Genomic DNA, 19,087 nt, shown 5'->3' on the forward strand with positions numbered 1-19,087 from the left:
AGCAATACTTTAAGTTATATTCCATATATATTGTTAGGATGTTTGAGAGTGGTTTCGGACCTCCAGGAGTTATAATGCAAAATCTAGTTTTTGGAGGATTCTTCAATTTCAGGACATTTGAGGATCAAGATAACATTCCAGACTTCTTAAGGCAAATTCGCTTTGTCCTTGATGTAAGGGATGGGACCTAGGAGGACATTATGCATTCAACCAAGGTTTGATTTAGCAACTTGAAGTGCAACCGGATAGTACACAAAAAACACCCTAGGAATGATCTAAATAACCCCTAATCACTCAATTGCCCTGACCTCTTGAGGAGATCCACCTGACTGAATCCCTTCAATGCAAAGGCTAAGACACTAAAACGACTAACAACAAAACCAAAAGGGCTAACCCTAGAAAGCAAAAAGTGGGGGGTCCCCATTTGCAATGGGGCGATGTGTGAAAACGTCACAACACTCAACAAGATGATTAACTCTCATAGAACAAGCATTTTGGCTTTCTCAAGCATATAACCAAGGGCATCATCTGCAAGGGCATAAAGAAACAAGGTGATAGTACAGCCTTGACAGATACAACATTTGAGAGCAAAGGAGTTACAAATGGATCTGTTGACAATAACTCTAATTGAGAGATTCTGGAACCAGTACTATTTAGTTCTAATGACACCTTTCACCAAAACCAAGCCAAGAAATCAATCGAAGGATAAAAAGCTATCTTGTTCTCTCAGAATCTTTGTCAATGTCAATCTTGATGAGGATGTTACGTCACCTTCAATTATCTGCCAATGGCATTATTTCGAGGCCTTGATAAAATTATATAAATGCGTCTGCCTTGACAAAAAATTGGACTGTTTATAGAATGCTACAATGTATGCAATAGTTTGTGGGGGCCATTCAAAAGCATAACACAAGTCTCCATTCAACAACTTGATCTCTATTATTCTCCTTTGATATCAGCTTAATGATCCCATGATTAATCTTCTCCTAAGGTGCAAACAACTTCTGTCTTTGTATAGCATACAACGTCTATAGATTGTTGAGGGTGTTTCAATGGGATCTAAAATAATTAAACAGGCATGCTATCACATCCTGAAAAAAAAATTTTCATGGAGAAAAGTGTGCATTGAACCTCTCCTATGTCAATAGTGAATCATGTCTGGAGGCTGATGAAATAGATTCTTCTCAGGAATCCTCAGAGTTGCCACACACATTTCCCCAGTGGAAGAAAGAATGAATAATCAGTTCCCCCGTCCAATCAGTGCCAGATCAATCTTCCCTGTGGACGACCTCACCACGCAGTCCCAATAGCCAGTGGGGATTCAGGCTGCTTTCTGGACGTGTGTGAGAAGTACAGTTCTGAAAGAGACTTCAGTTCACCAGTTCATTCAGGCTCAACCCCCCACTTCACACTGGGGAACAACCATGCCATGGGCAATCTCATCCCGTGTAGCATGATGGAATGAATACTTATTCATAATAGATAAATTTGCTTGGGTCCATTATCATCAATAGGGCTCTTCTTGATCATCAGGTGTCAGCTCTATTTCTGTGCAGATATCATCAATGACCTCTTCAAAGAGTCATTTTTCTGTACTGTCCCCGGTAAGAGTAAAAATTGATAAAGATAAAAGCCTTTCATAACAGATTGAGGTAGTGGTAGAGCTAGCACTTCGGGTTGTTGATAAACTTAATTACAGGGTGCATTTCCTACCAAGTTTGGCATTGACTCAAATGACTACCCCATGGATTAACTGACCAGAAACAACTATTGTTCTTTATTTTCTAATACACATACCTATGATAGCATATTTTTCAAATTTTTTTGTGTATTTTCCATATTTCTGCTTCACAAAACTAATAATGATCTCTCGCATGCAAATGATTTTACCTTAAAATATTCAACGATCAGATTTCATGAACCATTAAATAGACATATTTTGCTGCAACTATGAACGTACAAATCCAGCATTTGAAAATGTTAAAATCAAAACAGTGTAAGAACCCAATACCTAACCAAAACCCTAGCCCTTGCAAACTTGGATTCTCCAACTATGTTGCACTCTGTATCCAGCTTAAATGACAAAAAATCCCTCTTATTAAAGTTATCATGCCGAATCACAGAACTCAAGTGAACTCAAATTTGCGCCTTTAAAGCTAAAATTGAAGTCCTGGTCATCAATATTGTCATCAAGAGACAAATCACAGCAATCCCCTAGAGGTACTGATATCAGAGGACTACTTGAGGTTGAATAAGAAAAAACAGTTCTCAATGTATTATTAAAGTTCTATCCAAGTTAATTGAACATGCAGGGTCTTCAAATTAGATCTAATAACCATGTCTTGGTCCTTATTTTTGGTATTTAACAGTAGAATTGGCTCATTCAATCTAGAAAGTGTATGAGATCCAGTTCTCAAAATGTTATTAAATACTAAATTAACTGTGAAGGCAGGAGCTACATGTCTTAGTCTCTATCTTGGTATTTAACTCAGGAGTTGAAACCTTTCAAGCTAGAATATGTAAGAGGTCACCTGACATACACCATTGTTGAGAAGTAGCGCTTCACCTATATTTTTTAATGTTAGTTTTACTAAGTATTTTACTTTCAACAAGAAAAGTCTTTACGTTGAAACTTTTCAAAAAGAGACAACCTACTCCACAAGCATTAAATAAAAATAGCACTACACAGATAATGAATTGGAAATTAAGGAATGCAATATGTTAAACATGCCAGTTTCGGATATTTATTATAAACTACAATCTTGTAAATTAAGGTGCCATTGGATTTCAAATGGCCTAACCAAAGATTGCCGAACCCAAAAACTTAATGAAAACACAGATCTTACCAATTTAGTATCCAAAAAAACAAGAAAAGGGAACAAATGCCTGAAAGGAATACGTGGTCCAAACATATTTTGAGATAATTTCCACAAGTTTTCAAATCGGAAGTATATATCTGAAGATTAATCAATTTAATCCTGTTATTTTTAAAATGCAGATTAAACATAGTGCCAAATGTTACATGATGGATTATATTCACAACGACAGTGAACTAATACTGGAGTTAAATAAAATTGAATAAAACGCAAATTTTCATGGGTCCATATAAATAGTAGCAGCAGTCTTACTTTTCATTTATAGTTGTGTCCATGAATCAGTTTAAGGTTATTTAGGCATTCTTTATGTAGAACAGAATGTCATAAGTTTTCATACTGTCACATTCAAACCTAGGAGCACAATAAACCATACGTTTCTGACAACTATTTTAGCCATACTTCAGTTATTACCAGCATTCTTCTGCGGGAAAGATAAATAAAAAAGTAGAAGCTACAAAATAAGGTAATTGAATCTACCTGCAACAAAAAATGATTTTGCTTTATCCCTGAAAGAAAAGGAAATATCATTTACATTTTGAATAGATTTAAATAACTGATTTTTTTATTTTTTTTAATATATTAGAAAGAGAACAAATGCTTTGAAAGATTGCATAGTCCAAACATTTTTTGAGATTATTTTCAGAAGTCTTCAAATTTGAAGTTTATATCTGAAAATTGCTGTATTTAATCCACTTATTTTTAAAATACATAGATTGGACACTGATAAGTCTTATCCATATATATTTTTTAAGTATGAAAACCTAAACAAGTGCAAACTGTTACATAAGGGACTACATTCACACAATGACGGTGAGCTAATACTGATTATCATTGAAATCAAGCAAACCACAAATTTTTCTTAGTCCATACAAAATTTTAAACAGTAGTGGCAGTTTTACTTTTCATTTGTAATCATGTCCATGAATTAATTCAAGGAAATGAAGATTATTTACAGTTTTTTTATGTTGAACAGAATGCCCACAAGTTTTCTTAAAGTTACATTCTAACCTAGGAGCCCATTACAATAAACCATACATTTTTTACAATTGTATAGGTGTACTTTAGCTATTACCAACATTCTTCCGTGGGAAAGATAAACAAAAATGTAAGAGCTACAAACTAAGATAACTGAATCTCTACTTGCACAAACAAATAATTAAACTCTAGAAAATGGGTCTCACCAACCAAAAAACAGTTCTCAATGTATTATTAAAGTTTTATCCAAGTTAATTGAACATGCAGGGTCTTCAAATTAGATCTAATAACCATGTCTTGGTCCTTATTTTTGGTATTTAACAGTAGAATTGGCTCATTCAATCTAGAATTTGCATCATCATTTAGAGACAGGGAAATTACATTTTACATAAAAAAATTCCAAAGGCAAATGTGGTACACTCTTTCTTATGCTATGATCAGGAAAATGGGTCTCACCAACCAAAAAACTATTTCTTCTCCTCCTAAAATTTAAATTTAAGGAAATACAATCGCATCAAGTGCAGACCATCTGTCCAATATAAGACATAAAACGTACCAGGAAAATTCAGAACATATAAGGAAATTTTGCACAGATAATATCATCAAAGGTATTTACTATTTTTAGCTCACCAAGTATAGATATAGTATAGATATGATTAATCATCAAAGGTATTTTTAGCTCGCCAAGTATAGAACTATATATGAAACTATGGAAGGCTAATGTGAGTTTGGGAACAAATAAAACAGTAACAGCATGCAAAAGTCATGAATGGATTCAGCTCCCAAGCATAGGCAAATAAACAAATACAAGGTATTAGCTTTCCCATCACCAGGACCAGACCAACTGCATCAAACATTACGTTTTGTTAGCCCTTCCAGTTCAGGAGATAATTAAATTCCTTTTACACCAAATACATTCTCATGTTCTATTTACAGACAACAATCCGAAACAATTAAGCAGTTACAAAAAATCAACACAGTAACAAAAAAACCTAAATAAGAAGCCAATCAAAATGGGATATTTTCTACCAATCCATCAGCGTCCATGAGGACTTACAATGCATATAGCAAAATTTCCAAATGAATAAAGGGATGCTGAGATGCAAAAGCACACCCCAATTTCAATTTTGATTTAGAAATAAAATTACAATAGCCACTAATTCACTTAAAAATCAATTGGTCATCCATATAAACCAATACAATACTCCAATTCACTATAAGAAAAATTCAACATGTCCACTAATTTCCTTGCAAATCAATGGAGCCCTTTTTGCTATTACTTTACTCTGAGCTATGATATGATTTGTGGAACTGTGCTGTGGAGAAGGCTTATATTGATAGACATTATCTTTCCCATGAGTTTCTAGAGCTTGTCCTGCAGGTACAACATTTTCCAGCCAGAACTCTCTGAGTGGTTCAAAAATCAAAGCCCAATAGTCGCAGTCTCTCTGTAACCTAAAAATTGAGCTTGCAGTGGGAGTCCAACAGTATAAATCCACCCAATTTCTATCAAGTATCTCCATTAAACCTTGTACTTGTGGCATATAGTAGTAGGGTGCTGAGGCCCAAGGTAACCCAAGCTCAGGCTTCCCCTTATTGAATGGGCATTTGACCTCTAGGATGCCACCCGAATCCTCAACAACACCAGAAAGGGATCTTGTAATCAGGCCATCAGGAGATGCCCCCAACCATTGGAGCTGTTCATTGTCCTTGTGATATATCTGAAACCCCAATTGCTCCACAACGTTCCCTGTAATATCTTTATACCTTTCTACAGCTGTGCCTTCTTTATTAGATCCCCACAACATAGCTTTGTTAGAAACAAAACCCTCCTTTCTAAATACCTTTTCCTCCCACAACTCAAGTCGTCTGTCACCCCAAAAACCAAGGGCAGTACTAAATGCACTAGCAGTCAGCCTATGTCTTCTCAAGGCAAACCATTCTTCCGAACCTTGAGTGATATCTGGTGGGCTTGATTCAGACACATCCGGTCCAGGAAGTGGGATGGCATGGGAGCAATATCCAGGACTTTGATGAGGTTGGATCTGGAAACTCTTACAACCATTAACTCCTTTCTTACTGCTTATTTTCTGAGAAAATGTTGTAAGCCGTAAACTTTGTTGTCTGTTACCAAATAAATTTGTTGCTCCAGCAGATTTTTTAGAAATAACTGTAGTGTGTAAGATACTGTTACAAAAGTTGTCTCAATAAAATCCAACAGAACTATCTATATTAATAACAACCTATGCTCAGAGAAAAAAGAAATTATTTAAGGTAATCCTAAACTTAGTAAGAATTTCACAGCAATACTGAACAAACTAGATTCTACAATAGGTTTTCTACAAAAATTGGTCTGGCATGTAGGATAACAACAGTAGCCTCCGCATATGAAAATATGGGGAAAAACACAACGGAGAGTTAGAACCCTCCAGAAGGCAACATACCTCAGATTGTGCTTTGAAGATCAACTACGAAAAAGCTGGAGGTATAACATACAATTCAAATGGTCAAACCATCTCTTGGTTTATTAGATGCCTTCCAATTCTAAACTCATTGTTAATAAAAAAGATCATAATAATCTCTAAGGCTTTAATTCAGCACATTTCGTATGAAACAGATTTGAAGATTATCATCAACATTTTTTGGTTAGTAGTCATCCCAATGGATTATATGATTAGAAAAAAATAAAATTCTCAAGAATAACCCATCTCTTGCCTCTAGATTGAAGTGGATATCTTATCACCATGTTTGTCAGACTTCTGATAAAGTGGTCAATCGATTAAATAATCTGATCACTAAGTTCTAAAACTTCATCAACTTATCAAGATGTGGGTATTGTCAACCCATCTTCACTCTTATAGCAAAAAGACTGAAGATCCATTCCCCATTAATTATCAGAGAAATTCTACCTCTAATTCCCATATTCCCACTATTAAATCTAATGTGGATTAATATTTCATACCCAAATCATAAGCCCTATCACCTATATTATTCTGTTAAATCTACAAGGCATGCTTTTTATTCTCAAAACAATGGCGGTGGGTGTTGTACAACAGTTATCAAACAATAAACTGGCCTAGCATTTGCAAAACTGCCTTAGTTGTGGTGGGTGGGGAACAAATATTCCATCAATGGTCCTCTCAGTATAAACCAGTTGTTGGATGCAGCAGTGAGGCAAAATAAGAGAGTGAGAAGTTTCTAGTTCACCAACCTTTATATCACTTGATTTTTTTGGTATTCATCCTTGTTAATCTAAAATATGCTCTTCATAATGTTCCTCTGCTAATAATCCCTCTCATTATCTTTTTCTGATTGTTTAGCCTTCTTGTTGTCCTCTTTATTACCTTCCTTAAAGACAGCCAAAACCTTCAAGTTATTGACTTCATGAACCAGAAAATGGTGGAGAGGCACACTAAATGGAAAACGTTCAACAAATGTTCAATTGACAGAAACTCCCCAAAAATGAGCCTTGTTACAGATACTAGTGAATCATTCAGAAAGTTTGATTGAGAGATTAAGGAAACGCATGGATTTCTCCATTACATAGACCAAATGGTCATTTTTAGGCTCACAAAATAAATTAATTTGGCACCAAAACCAGTGCTGGACAATGGTAAGGCTATTATGGTGGAAAAGGATTCTTTCACACTGTTGATTATCAAAATTATGATGCAGTGTCACTGTGAGGAAATAAATACATTATCTTACAAAGCAATGTTCTCCAAGCAATTGACCTATTTGGCATAAGAATGGTCTGTCTATTGTCCTCAGATCAAAATCTTCAACTCCCTATATAACATTAATAAATTGTTTCAAAAACAGATCTAAACATGGAAAACATTGAGTTTTTAGCTCAAATAGGAACTTCTGCACAGGGTTAGTGTGAACGTGTGGAGAGTTCAAGTGGTCCGAGTTAGTCTATTTTGCATTTCACTTTAAAGGACTAAAATAAAAGTCTTTTATTTACCTAAATAAGTCTAAATAAAGCTGATTTTTGGAAGATTAGATTTTTAGCTAAATTAGTATAGAGATAGAAGCAAGATAGGTTGCAACATACTGGGTACAGTGAATTTCTGTGCAGCTGTAACATCAGTTGTGGAGGTTGTTGCCTTTGTAAGTTTTTCAAAGGAATGAAAGACAGATTTGAAGGTGTAATTATTTGTATATGCTTCTGCATTTTGAATTTTCAACTGTTGTGCGATTAATGCAATGTTAGAGTATAATTTGTTTATCTAAAATTAAGCCATTAGTCCTTGTGTTCAGAAAATTGGTTCAGAAAACCATGAGTTGACCAATTGGCCACAGGCCCAAAACTATAATAATGCAGTTGTAACAAGATATGAGAGATTTAACGTATAGAATTGTTACAAAGTAAGTTCACAAGAGCTCTTAACGGCCTTGAAATACTTATATCCAAATTATCCAGCAGAAGTAGCAAAACTTCTGTTATATAAAAAGGGAGAGTAAAAAGAGAAACAAGCCTGCCTGCCATTAATTACAATGCAATCAGGGTATATATTCTGACAAATCTATGCAATAAATAGTGAGAAAGATTTTAAAATAAGGTCTTTCATTTATGGAGCTCCTTTTTATGTCTATTTCTTATTTATTATGTCCTGTAGGTTGGTGATTTTTGCTGCAAAAATTATGAATCAAAAAGATCATCCAGTGGTCACAGTCAAGGAAGGACTTGGGAGAGTAGACAACCTCCTATGAACTTTGCGGAGGCACCGAGGAGAAAATACCAAAGTCCTTAAAAACAAGAGCTGAGCATCAACAATATTGACGATTATTCAGTAAAATTCATACAAGCTGTTTGGGTACTGATCCCAATGAGAATACTGGTTTTAGATTTTATATTATTCCTGCCCCTTAGTTGCCTTTGCCACTTCAATTGATCCAAAATGGATCAATAAAAGTTGGTCAACATAACTGATGCCACTAAGGTACTTTTCCGAGGACTTCTCATTTGCTGGACATAAAATAAGACCCATTTCTGTCAGGCAATTATCAAATCCTAAGTTGCATGAGATACAGACATGAAAATCAGGTACAAAAGCCACCTGGATAAACTGGGCACCTAAGAGACTTCACAATTATTTAAAAACAAGCATCAGCAACAGATTTGACCATGGCTGGATCTATCTCTAACAAAACAGGTTGCACTTGACAATAGTTGTACACATACAAATAGGACAAAACAACAAAGACCACAGCCCAGAAGTGAAGTTAAGCATCACATACCTCATCTTTTAGGCTTCTATCTCGAACTCTCTTATAACTCTTGGGACTGTAACCTTCCTTGCAAACACGTAGAAAGGGTTCCTTTCACTTATCGTGACTGTAATTATTGCATTTTTTGCAACAGTCAAGTAGTCTTGGATATGTTTAAGTGTAATTGAGAAGGCTAAGGAGAAGTGGAATTGATGCTTGAGTGTTTGGGCATTCCTTGAAGGTCTTTAAAAGGCAGCAAACCTCTATAGACTATATATATTTTATTTACTTAAGAGTTATTTTATTTACTTTACATCTATGCAATAAGTATTTTAGTTTACATTGTTTATTTTTATTTTTATTGAAAAGCTATTCCTATTTGGTTAAGAATTATTTTATTTAGTGGAGTTATTATATTTTATTTATTTACTTCAGAGTTACTTTATAGTTATGTTATTTTACTTTAGAACTATTTAAGAATTATTTTATTTATTTTTTATTTTTTGCTCGGTAATGGTTGATTTTATTAAGAAACCGGGTTTTGACCTGGCCCGAACCAGGTGGGGCTACAACCAGGGAGCCACCTCCCCACAGAAACAAACAGACCCATTAACAGGTCAATGTGAACACAGATGATTAGCCTCCTCCACATCCTGAGATTGAAGGATCAGCCTAATACTGTCATCCTTAGCTCTCTTGTCCCGCCTCCTTTTAACCTCAATCCAACCTTCATCTCTAGCACTTTCCAGTAACTTCAAACTGGATGCCCTCAATAACCTCTTTCCCTCCTTCCTCCGAGCTATGCGCACCGATGTGGTTCGCACCAGAAACACACACCTGTGAACCCCATATTTGATCCAGATTTAGCCTTCAGCTCTTGCCTTTGCTCACTGCCTGCTTGATCCCCACAATTGACTGTATTAACACTAATATTCCCCCCATCACCTGGAACTCCTGTTTTTCCTTGCATTGATTTACCAGCATCACCCTTGGTCTCTGGCATCTTACCCTTGCTACCCAAATTCTCACCACTAAAGACTTGAGGATCCTGGGAAAAATGGGTTTATGGTAACCAGTGAGAATCAAACCGGAGTTGATGCGTAGCACCGGGATCATTAGCCTAACACTACGCCTCACGACTCGCCTTCAAACCAACTCAGCTACTCATGCACCCTTATTATTTTATTTATTTTTACTTGAAAGTTGTTTTATTCTATTTTATTTACTCTAAAAGTTATTTTATAGTTTCATTTTAGTTTTGTTTTTAGTATATGTTGGCTGTGTTTTAGTTTTTATTTACACAGTCACAACATGACACTTCATACCTTGCTGCCACTGTAGAACACCTCTCAGCACAATTAAGGATTTTTAGGACTGCTTTATGCATTTGTGCTTCAAAATCAGCAAGTAGATTAGTCAGTACTTGATTGGGACAATTGAGATTTGTGTTGATAAATAAAGAAGTGAAATATCCACCCTATTTATGGATCAATCTGGTACTAGAACACGGTTTTCTTGTTCTTTCTGATGTGGTTTCATGAGGTGTGTTTGTAGCTTTCAATTTTACAATTCATGACTCTAACTGAATCAGCTATTAGAAAGGAAAATGATTCTTGGTTCCTTTGCAACAAGAGATATCCACAATAAGGTTGAAAATAGTAATACAAATCGAAAGCATGGACTTTATAGAAGATGGTGGAAGACTTTCCAATGGTGAAAAGAGATTCAGCAAATTGGAAGAGGGCATTGCTAACATCACTTAATCCTCGGGAGAGTTAAAACAATGGAGAAAATATAGGATGTTCTAATGGGGAAACTTGGAGTAACTGTATAGATGCCAAAAAATAGAAAAGTTAAAGACTAAAGAGCCTGAGACGAAGCAGCCCTATGCCTCCCAAGTCAAAATTGGAGACCAAAATAAAGATTTGTCCATGTTGTAGTTAGCATAAAATATCTTTGTTATGTTTCATTAATTTATTTGTATCCACCTATGTATTATTTACTTGTTGGCCTTTAGAGGTCAGTTGTTAGTCGTTGTCAATTGTTGTGTTCTACCTCGCAACCATAAGTACTCTAAATAGACTACTTGTAGCAAAGGATAGTTTTCTGATCCTTGGCTGATTATCCTAGTCTACTTCTATGTAAGAACTCCATATGAATAAAGATATACTCCTATTGCTCTATCGAATATGTATTTTTATTTAAATTTTCTATTCATTTAAGCTAGTACTGATCTTATTAGGAAAAGGAGTCGTTGCCTTAAATAAATCGGGCCCAATTTAAGAATTAATGTCATTAGATCCCCAACAAAGATGGGAAAAGACAACAATGTGGTCAGGACCAAGATACTAGATAGTCTTTAAGATTGGTGCAGCAAAAAGAATGAAGAAAATCCATCAATACAACTACATTGTTGGAACCAAAACAAAAGTTAGAGCCAAAAGTCATAGCAGAAGCTGAAGCATGAACCATAGTCATAGTCGAGAACAAATACACAAACACATCCAACTGACTATGAATGCCCAAGAGCATCCTAAGGAAAAGTGGGTGGAAATTGCAAGGTAACTCCCCATTCTTGAACAAGTGTCTTCTAGATCTTGCAAATCAAATTCAATTGGGGGGAATAACAAAATGTCTCAAGAGTGAAATGAAGTCCAAGGATTTCTTTGCAAACAAAGAGCAGGAAGCATACAAGAGCAATCTCTGAGACGTTGAAGAGTTGTTGATTAGATATGAACTCAAGCCTAAGGCACCCAGATTGAGGGTTGAAGTGGGAAGAAGAGAATTTGAAGGTGGAACTAGTTAAGTCTAGATTACCAAACTCTTTTAAAGGGTCAATGGTTTGCACATGTCCAAAAATGCCCAACTTGCAAACGTTCCTCACAATCAAAGCTTCCTAAGGATAAGGTTTTAGACTAAGTCACAAGGTTCGAATTCGAATTCGAATTCGACAGCCATGAAATTCGGATGAAATTCGACAAGGGAAAAATTCGAAAAAAAAATCTGATAAAATTCGCCTTCTATAATTTTGTTTATTTTTAAATATATGTATACTTCTAATAAATTATCAGAATAGTGACCCTTGTTGGAGAAAATCCGAGGGCGACCCAGCAGTTGCAGACACCCATGACCCAATAGATACAAAGCATATACAAAGAATACCCACGACCAGCTGAGTTGTGTTTAGAGGCAGATAGCAGTGCTTTATAGAGGAAATTCGATTAAATTCGAATTTTTTTATAGAAGTTTGAAATTCGATTAAATTCGAACCTCATCCTTGAAAATCGCCGTATCCTGTGACTTAGGTTTTAGACACTACAATCACATCAAATGATGGTGAACCCTCCAGCAAGTCGAAACATTGAAAGATAGAAGCTGCCAAAGATCAATGAAGACAAATCTGAAGATCTTACAGGCACTACGAAACATGGTTTACCATATGGCCAAGAAACGGACTAGAAATGTTGGTTGAGACGAAATCTGATCACACCATGAGGAGTCGTGATAGACTAGTATACAAACATTCTTGGTACTAAGAAAGCAATGTGGGAGAGAATAAAGAAAGAAATTGAATAAGATTTCAAATTATTGAGGGATGATAATGAGATAGATAGGGAAATTTATAATACCCAACAAGGAAAGTGTATGAATGTTCGATCCTAAACAATAGACTCAATAAGTTTTGAGTAAATTGGAAAAGTAACCAGCTAATGTGCTTAATTAAAGGGTTAATACACTCACTTCATAAGAAGATGAAGATAGTACCTCCCTCAACATATGAGGATCCATTCAATTTGGCCATGGACATAGAGAGTGAAAACAAGACATCTAGTCATTAGAAGAAAAGCAAAGATGAATCACGTCCAAGTGATAATGAATCAAAATCAATACAAACACTTCATAGAGACATGTTGGGAATGATGAAAGACCTAATAGACATGAAAGAAGGTAAGAACTTTGGCATTGTAATTGTGAAATAGATGACATCAAAGCTAATTGTCCTAAAAAATGTTTTGTGATTATGCCAATTCATAAGTCATTCAATCAAGGATTGCCCCTACTTTGAAAAGTAAAATACACAAGAGCTCTTTAGGCGAGGAGAGTAGTCCACTCCACCAAAGATGCAAAGTAACAAGAAAGCATCTCTTGGCAGCAGTTGGAATCATAGAAGTAATAATAATAGATTTCATAATAGTAGTTACTAAGGTAGGAGTCGAATCCAATATGACTCCAAAGGTAGGCCTATTATGCAAACATCAAAATTTAAATAATAGGGCCACCTCATAAGGACTGCCCAAAAATTTAGTGGGGATAGAATTACCTTGTTTATGTAGAACTAGAGACATTGATGATGCTAGACGTTTGAAGCAAACAGTAGCATCAATATAATTGAACTAGATGGGAAAATGAAGTATTGGCCTTTACTCAAGCACAAGCAAATAAGGCTATGTTCCCAACCCATGTATTGAAAAAGAAAGACTTGCTAGAAAAAGAGCGAAAGTGGTGCATACCATGGCAAAGGAATGTCACTACTCCAATGAACATGCGAGTATTCCAACCAAAAGGCTAGAGCTGAACAAAAATATTGCTTGACAAATACTACAAACTGCTATAACAATCAAGATGGCAAACTTACTATTGAGCATTTCAAAACTGACTGCTGCAATTGTCACTACAATGATTGGTAAGATAGAACAAAAAGGGGCTCATGCATCCTCTAGGGAAGAGAATGAAGATCAAATAGTAGAACCTCCAATGTCAAGAGACCACGCAATTGATCCCATGTTGCTTAAGGTTAACATGGCAAAGAAACTAAGAGCGTGCACATGTAGATACTTGGAAAGAACTCACTAATACAATCATTGTGGCAGGTCTAGTATAAATACTTCCTAAAGAGACTTGGAAAAATCTAGGCAAGCCAACCATTAACCTTCACAAACCAATAACGAATCAAGGTGCTTGGATTTCTAATGGTTCAAAAGGTAATTATTGGAACTCAAATAGTTTAATTAAATTTTGTGGTCATCTTATTATATAAGATAGCATACAATGCATTGTTGGGTCGAAAAAGATTGATAGTAGCCAAAGCCATCCACAATTGGAAAAAGCATTCACTCTACATTAAAGATACAGGCAACTATAATTGATTTGAAGAATCAGGCAATAAGTATAAGCAACTTCCATGGATTCATCAAATTTTGACTCTAGAGAAGAGTGGCCATAGAAGCAGGATCAAGGTCCCCTAGACCCAACTACCAAAGGAACCTTGGAATCGTAGTTGGATTTGGAAGATCAAACAAACTCCCTTTGTGGACAATTCCACTAGAAAATAGAGGACTATGAAGTATTCCTTAGATTGCAATTTTACTTAAGGTACGCAAATTAATACAGAGAGCCAAGGACTATGAAAAGACAAGAAGCAAATGAAGAAACTAAATAATGTTGAGGAAACCCTAGTGAATGAACTTGAAAAGGAATAATTCATGTGTGTTGGACAAAGTATATGGTTTGCAATTAACAATTTGTTTTCAGTGACTAAAAGCTATAAACATGATTTACTTTAATGCTCCAATAAAGGCACCAAACTCAATCAAAAATAATGAAATTAATGAAGGTATAACTCAGAGAAATAAAATTAAAAATATATATATGATTTGGAGCCTAATAGTTGTGCTAACAAATGTCACAAGGATGCTACTCACATTCTATATTTCAACATGATATCTAAGTCAATGGACGATCGGAGTGAACTTCACAAGAAAATAATGAAAAGAGGGAAAGTATCGTATAGTGGATAGGAAAGATATGTCATGAAATCAAAGGGTAATAAGATATGGGCTCCACATAAAAGGAAGAATGAAAAAAAATATAAATGACCAAGTGAAGAGTATTGCTTTGCAAAGGGTAGAAAAAGGAAAAATTAGAAATATAAATGATGTAATTGACTTGTACACTACCATACAACAAAAAAATAAATTTATGCATCCCAAGTTCATTGTACAGCAATCAATAGAGAAGAAAATAAAAATAATGAAAATAAGGTTTCTTACATTTCATTCATTCAGCCATCCAAGGAAATAGAAAAAAATATTATAAAGTTCTTAAAGATCATACTAAAGGCCAATTATTCAACTATACCACATCTTCAACAAATTCTTATTAAATGGCCTCTTAAGCAACTTCTCCATTGTACGACTAATCAAAATGAAAGTTGTTGCATGCTTCCCTCCTACTGCTCTTCCCATACCACCTACAAACAAATTTGCAATGGGATTTTCAAACTAAATAAATAGATACTTAGATCACACTATACAATCTGCATAGGACAAAATCGATTCTTTATTTTATTTCATACAACCCTTTAGGCTCCTACATTGTCCAGCCTAAAAAATTTGTTCATCCCTCCTCCCATCCACTCATTGCAGCCCCTCCTATTTGGTCCTTTGTAGCTATTGGACATTCAACTGTATGGTCCTCTAGTGTTCATTCCACCATTTTACAGTTTAATCAATCACCTAATATTGTTGTACAGTTAGCTATTCCCCACCATTCTCCTGTCACCATTCACTCCTTGACTATTTATCCTACTAAAACAATAGTTGTTAACTCCATGGTTCAAGTCCTATATAGTTTTCTTTGAATGAAGTACACTTTGTCCAGCTAAAGTGGGAATTTAGAAGGGCGCATATAGGTCTGCTGTAATTTGTAAGGGCGGAGATGATTTCACAATTGCCCATCATGAAATGGCATTGAACTTATGGTATAGATATGGGTACCAAGCCTCAAGCAAAAACTCAAAAGTGAAGTCAGCTTTATCCAAGTGAGAAAACATAAACAATGCACTTCGCCATCAATGGTTAGTAATGTAGGCCTTCATTGGCCAATGAAATCAACATGGTACTTAAATGGCTAGGTAAGACTATGAGGGACAAAAGGAACAAGAGGAGGTTAAGTTGAGAAGTTAAGTGAAGGAACATGACGTCAATTGATGTCTAGGTGTACAAATAAAGGAATCTAAAGCATACTTAGGAAGCTTCAATCATGATAATGCAAAGCAATAATTCTATTGCCAAGCCTGCCACAGTCCTGCGATATATCAATGATAGAAGATGCAACATGTCAAAACGTTCCTTGAAAAAGAAATGTTATTAAAGCATTTTTCAAGTGTATCCAGTGGACAAGTGCCTTCCACTCTCCCTTCAACCATAGGCCTCATGATGTTCAAGTGCTTTACTCAATCAAAAGGATCTTTACACACCCAACAAAAAAGGGAGAGTAGCAGCTCATAATGGCCCATTGATCAACCCTTATCAGATAAGGTAATTGACAAATATTCAAGGTTGAGGGATTCCCTGCATTCGTTCCTAAACCTCCTCCCCCTTCTTTGTCATGAGAGAAGCATAAATATCATGAATCTAGTCAAGTGTATAAATATCGATGTAACTCCTTGGCCTTGCTTTCCTTCATGGGGAGAGGGACGTAAATTCCATTAATTCAGACCCTCTCCCAACCAGTCAAGAGGTTTGCTATTGTCACTCCTCAACCTTCTTAGTCTATTGGAAGAGGAGTATAAATTTCTTAAAGATTGTTTGTTGAACCATGACATCAGTCAGATGCCTAAAGGCCCTCATCTATCGCCCAAAAGCTCTCCTCAGCCAATGGTGTTCAAATTGTGTACTTGTTGGTTTTTAACCTCATGACTGCTTACCATGAAGGTCACCCAATCTACTACTACCATAACATCGCCACACTTAACTTTAAGATTTATTAACTTCGGCGACAAATTTTTAGAGGTTATATTTATTCTAATATTTTATCTACCAAGCTGCAGTTATGGTACAATGAGATGGTTAAAAGGGAAGAGTTCTTTATGGTCCCTCACTGGTGCTGAGTGAAAAAAACATCTGTAATAGCAATCAAACTTTTCTTTTATCATTTATTATTGCTATTTTATCAAACAGTTTGCACCCAATCATTCACATTCTTCTCATAAGCATTTTGTCGTGCAATTTGTGCTCACTCGGGCATTCAGATTTTCGCTTGGGCATTTTATCAATGCACTTGAAGATTCGCAGTCTCGCCAGGCATTTGACAAACGTTTTGCGCTCAAAAGTTCACACCCTCATTCAGGAATTTTGCCAAACACTGGTAAATTCTCATCCAGACATTTCATCTATCAATTTTACTCAAACATTCACATTCTCTTTCAGCCATTTTTTGACACCAGCGTGCGCTAAAAAATTCATATTTCGTTAAGGCATTTTGTCAAAGAGTTTGCGCTCAAAAATTCATATTTCGTGAAGGCATTTTGTCAAAGAGTTTGCGCTCAAATCTTCACATTCCGAACATAAACCAAAAAACATAACGAGAGAGACGGGGAGAAAGAGGGAGAAAGAAACTCCTGTAATAGCAGCTGGAGGTAAAACAAAGGAGGAAATGTAATTCTTACCGTTTTCAAGTCTAACTGTGGCAGCTCTAGCTCTCAGGGTTCCAGTGAAGTTCATGGCCATGCTTACTAGAAAAACTCAGAGAGATGTACAAACCTGCTGCATTAATAATAGGTTTCCTAATTATTTCCACATGGAGGAGGGGTTTAAATAAATGTGGCAATTTTAACACAGAGAGGCACTCAGGCAATTCTTGAGTGCCCACTCTAGCCCTGAGGAACAAATTCTTTCCCTGCTCGCAAATTAGTTTTGCATGGCAGATTTTGGTCATCCAAGTAAGGTATTTTATTTATTTATTTAATTTAACGGGGACAGCGTCTTGTTTAATTTGCCACGCTTTTGGAAATTCAAGTATGGTATATTTAAAAAGAAAATATTTAATTTGACGGGGATATTGTGTTCTTTAATTTGTTTGGGATTGAGCAAAAGGTTTCAGTTGGAATAAATTAGAAAGAAGCAAAGTCTTGTTTTGGGGATCAAATAAAGTATTTTCTTTAATGGGGATTTAAATTCTTTAATTTGATTCGGGGTTGAGAAAAAGTTTCAATTAGAATGAAGCAAAACAATGTAATTTTAAATCATAGATAAATTAAAAAAATATTTAGAGGTGTTATTGATTCGTTGACAAGTACAAATGTTAGAAGTGTATTAGGAGAAATGTGTCATTCAGTTTTGACCGTTTTTATAAGTTTACAATTTGAAAAGTCAAATATGATATGTAGTTTTGAGTTTATAATATATGCATATATTGTTACAAGTAGTAACATTATATTATAGTAATTATTATGACACATTGTATGAGTAATATTTCAAAGAGAGTAAAAACAGGGTCAATTGATCTCACAAATGATATGATGCCAGAAGAAGAGGAAATGAACAAACCTAGGATAGAAAGGACTTGTAAAGTCGAGTAGGATGGGACATGTTATGAATGCAATACTAATGCCAATGAGCTAGAAAAGGTCAAAGTCAGGGTCACTGAACTTGAAAGAAAACTTGGGAGTGTCTCCCGCTTCAGCTTGACCTTGGGCACCTCCTTGTGCCTATTGCAACAAAAGATCTTGGGAACTGATGAGAAAGATGAAGGAAAATACAAGGAACTGTTTATGTTCCTCACTAAAGATCGGTCCAATGTCCTCCACCAAGCTGTTTGCAAATTTGAAGATGTTTGCTAGGGATAAATTCCCTTTAGTTTTTTCTATTAATGTTGTTTATGGCCCCAGGTGGTCCTATGTTAGGACTTTTATTAGTTTAGATCACGTTTATGGTTTAGATACTCTTAATAGTTTAGATACTATTAATGTTGTTTAAGCCCCTAGGTGGCCTTTTGCTAAGGCTTTAAGTAGTTTAGATAGCTCGTTGGACAAGGGTTCTAGAGGTAAAAAATTATTTTTGGTGATGTTGTTGATGGTTAGTTTTTTATGTCAGTTGGTTGTCAAAGTGTTGTTAATGTGTTGCTACTATTATTGTTGTTAACTTTACGCCCTTTGGGTTATTGTTTATAGGGACAACACCCTTATTCTATTGCTTATTAATATGAAAAACATTGCATGAATAAATTATTTTGATAGTTAT

At 35.5% G+C, this 19,087-nt stretch overlaps 1 protein-coding gene across 1 annotated transcript; it reads right to left on the minus strand.

The window, feature by feature from the left end:
• Nucleotides 1-4,844: 4,844 nt before the first annotated feature.
• On the minus strand, nt 4,845-17,794 carry LOC131068726 (uncharacterized). The gene is made up of 2 exons (XM_058004010.2): nt 17,515-17,794; nt 4,845-6,021 (listed from the first exon to the last, which is right to left on the minus strand). The coding sequence occupies exons 1-2, from the start codon at nt 17,573-17,575 to the stop codon at nt 5,066-5,068; spliced, it is 1,017 nt and encodes a 338-aa protein (XP_057859993.2). The 5' UTR covers nt 17,576-17,794; the 3' UTR covers nt 4,845-5,065.
• Between the last annotated feature and the right edge of the window lie 1,293 nt (nt 17,795-19,087).

Source organism: Cryptomeria japonica, chromosome 5 (assembly GCF_030272615.1).
Source record: "Cryptomeria japonica chromosome 5, Sugi_1.0, whole genome shotgun sequence".
Taxonomy (NCBI): Eukaryota; Viridiplantae; Streptophyta; class Pinopsida; order Cupressales; family Cupressaceae; genus Cryptomeria; species Cryptomeria japonica.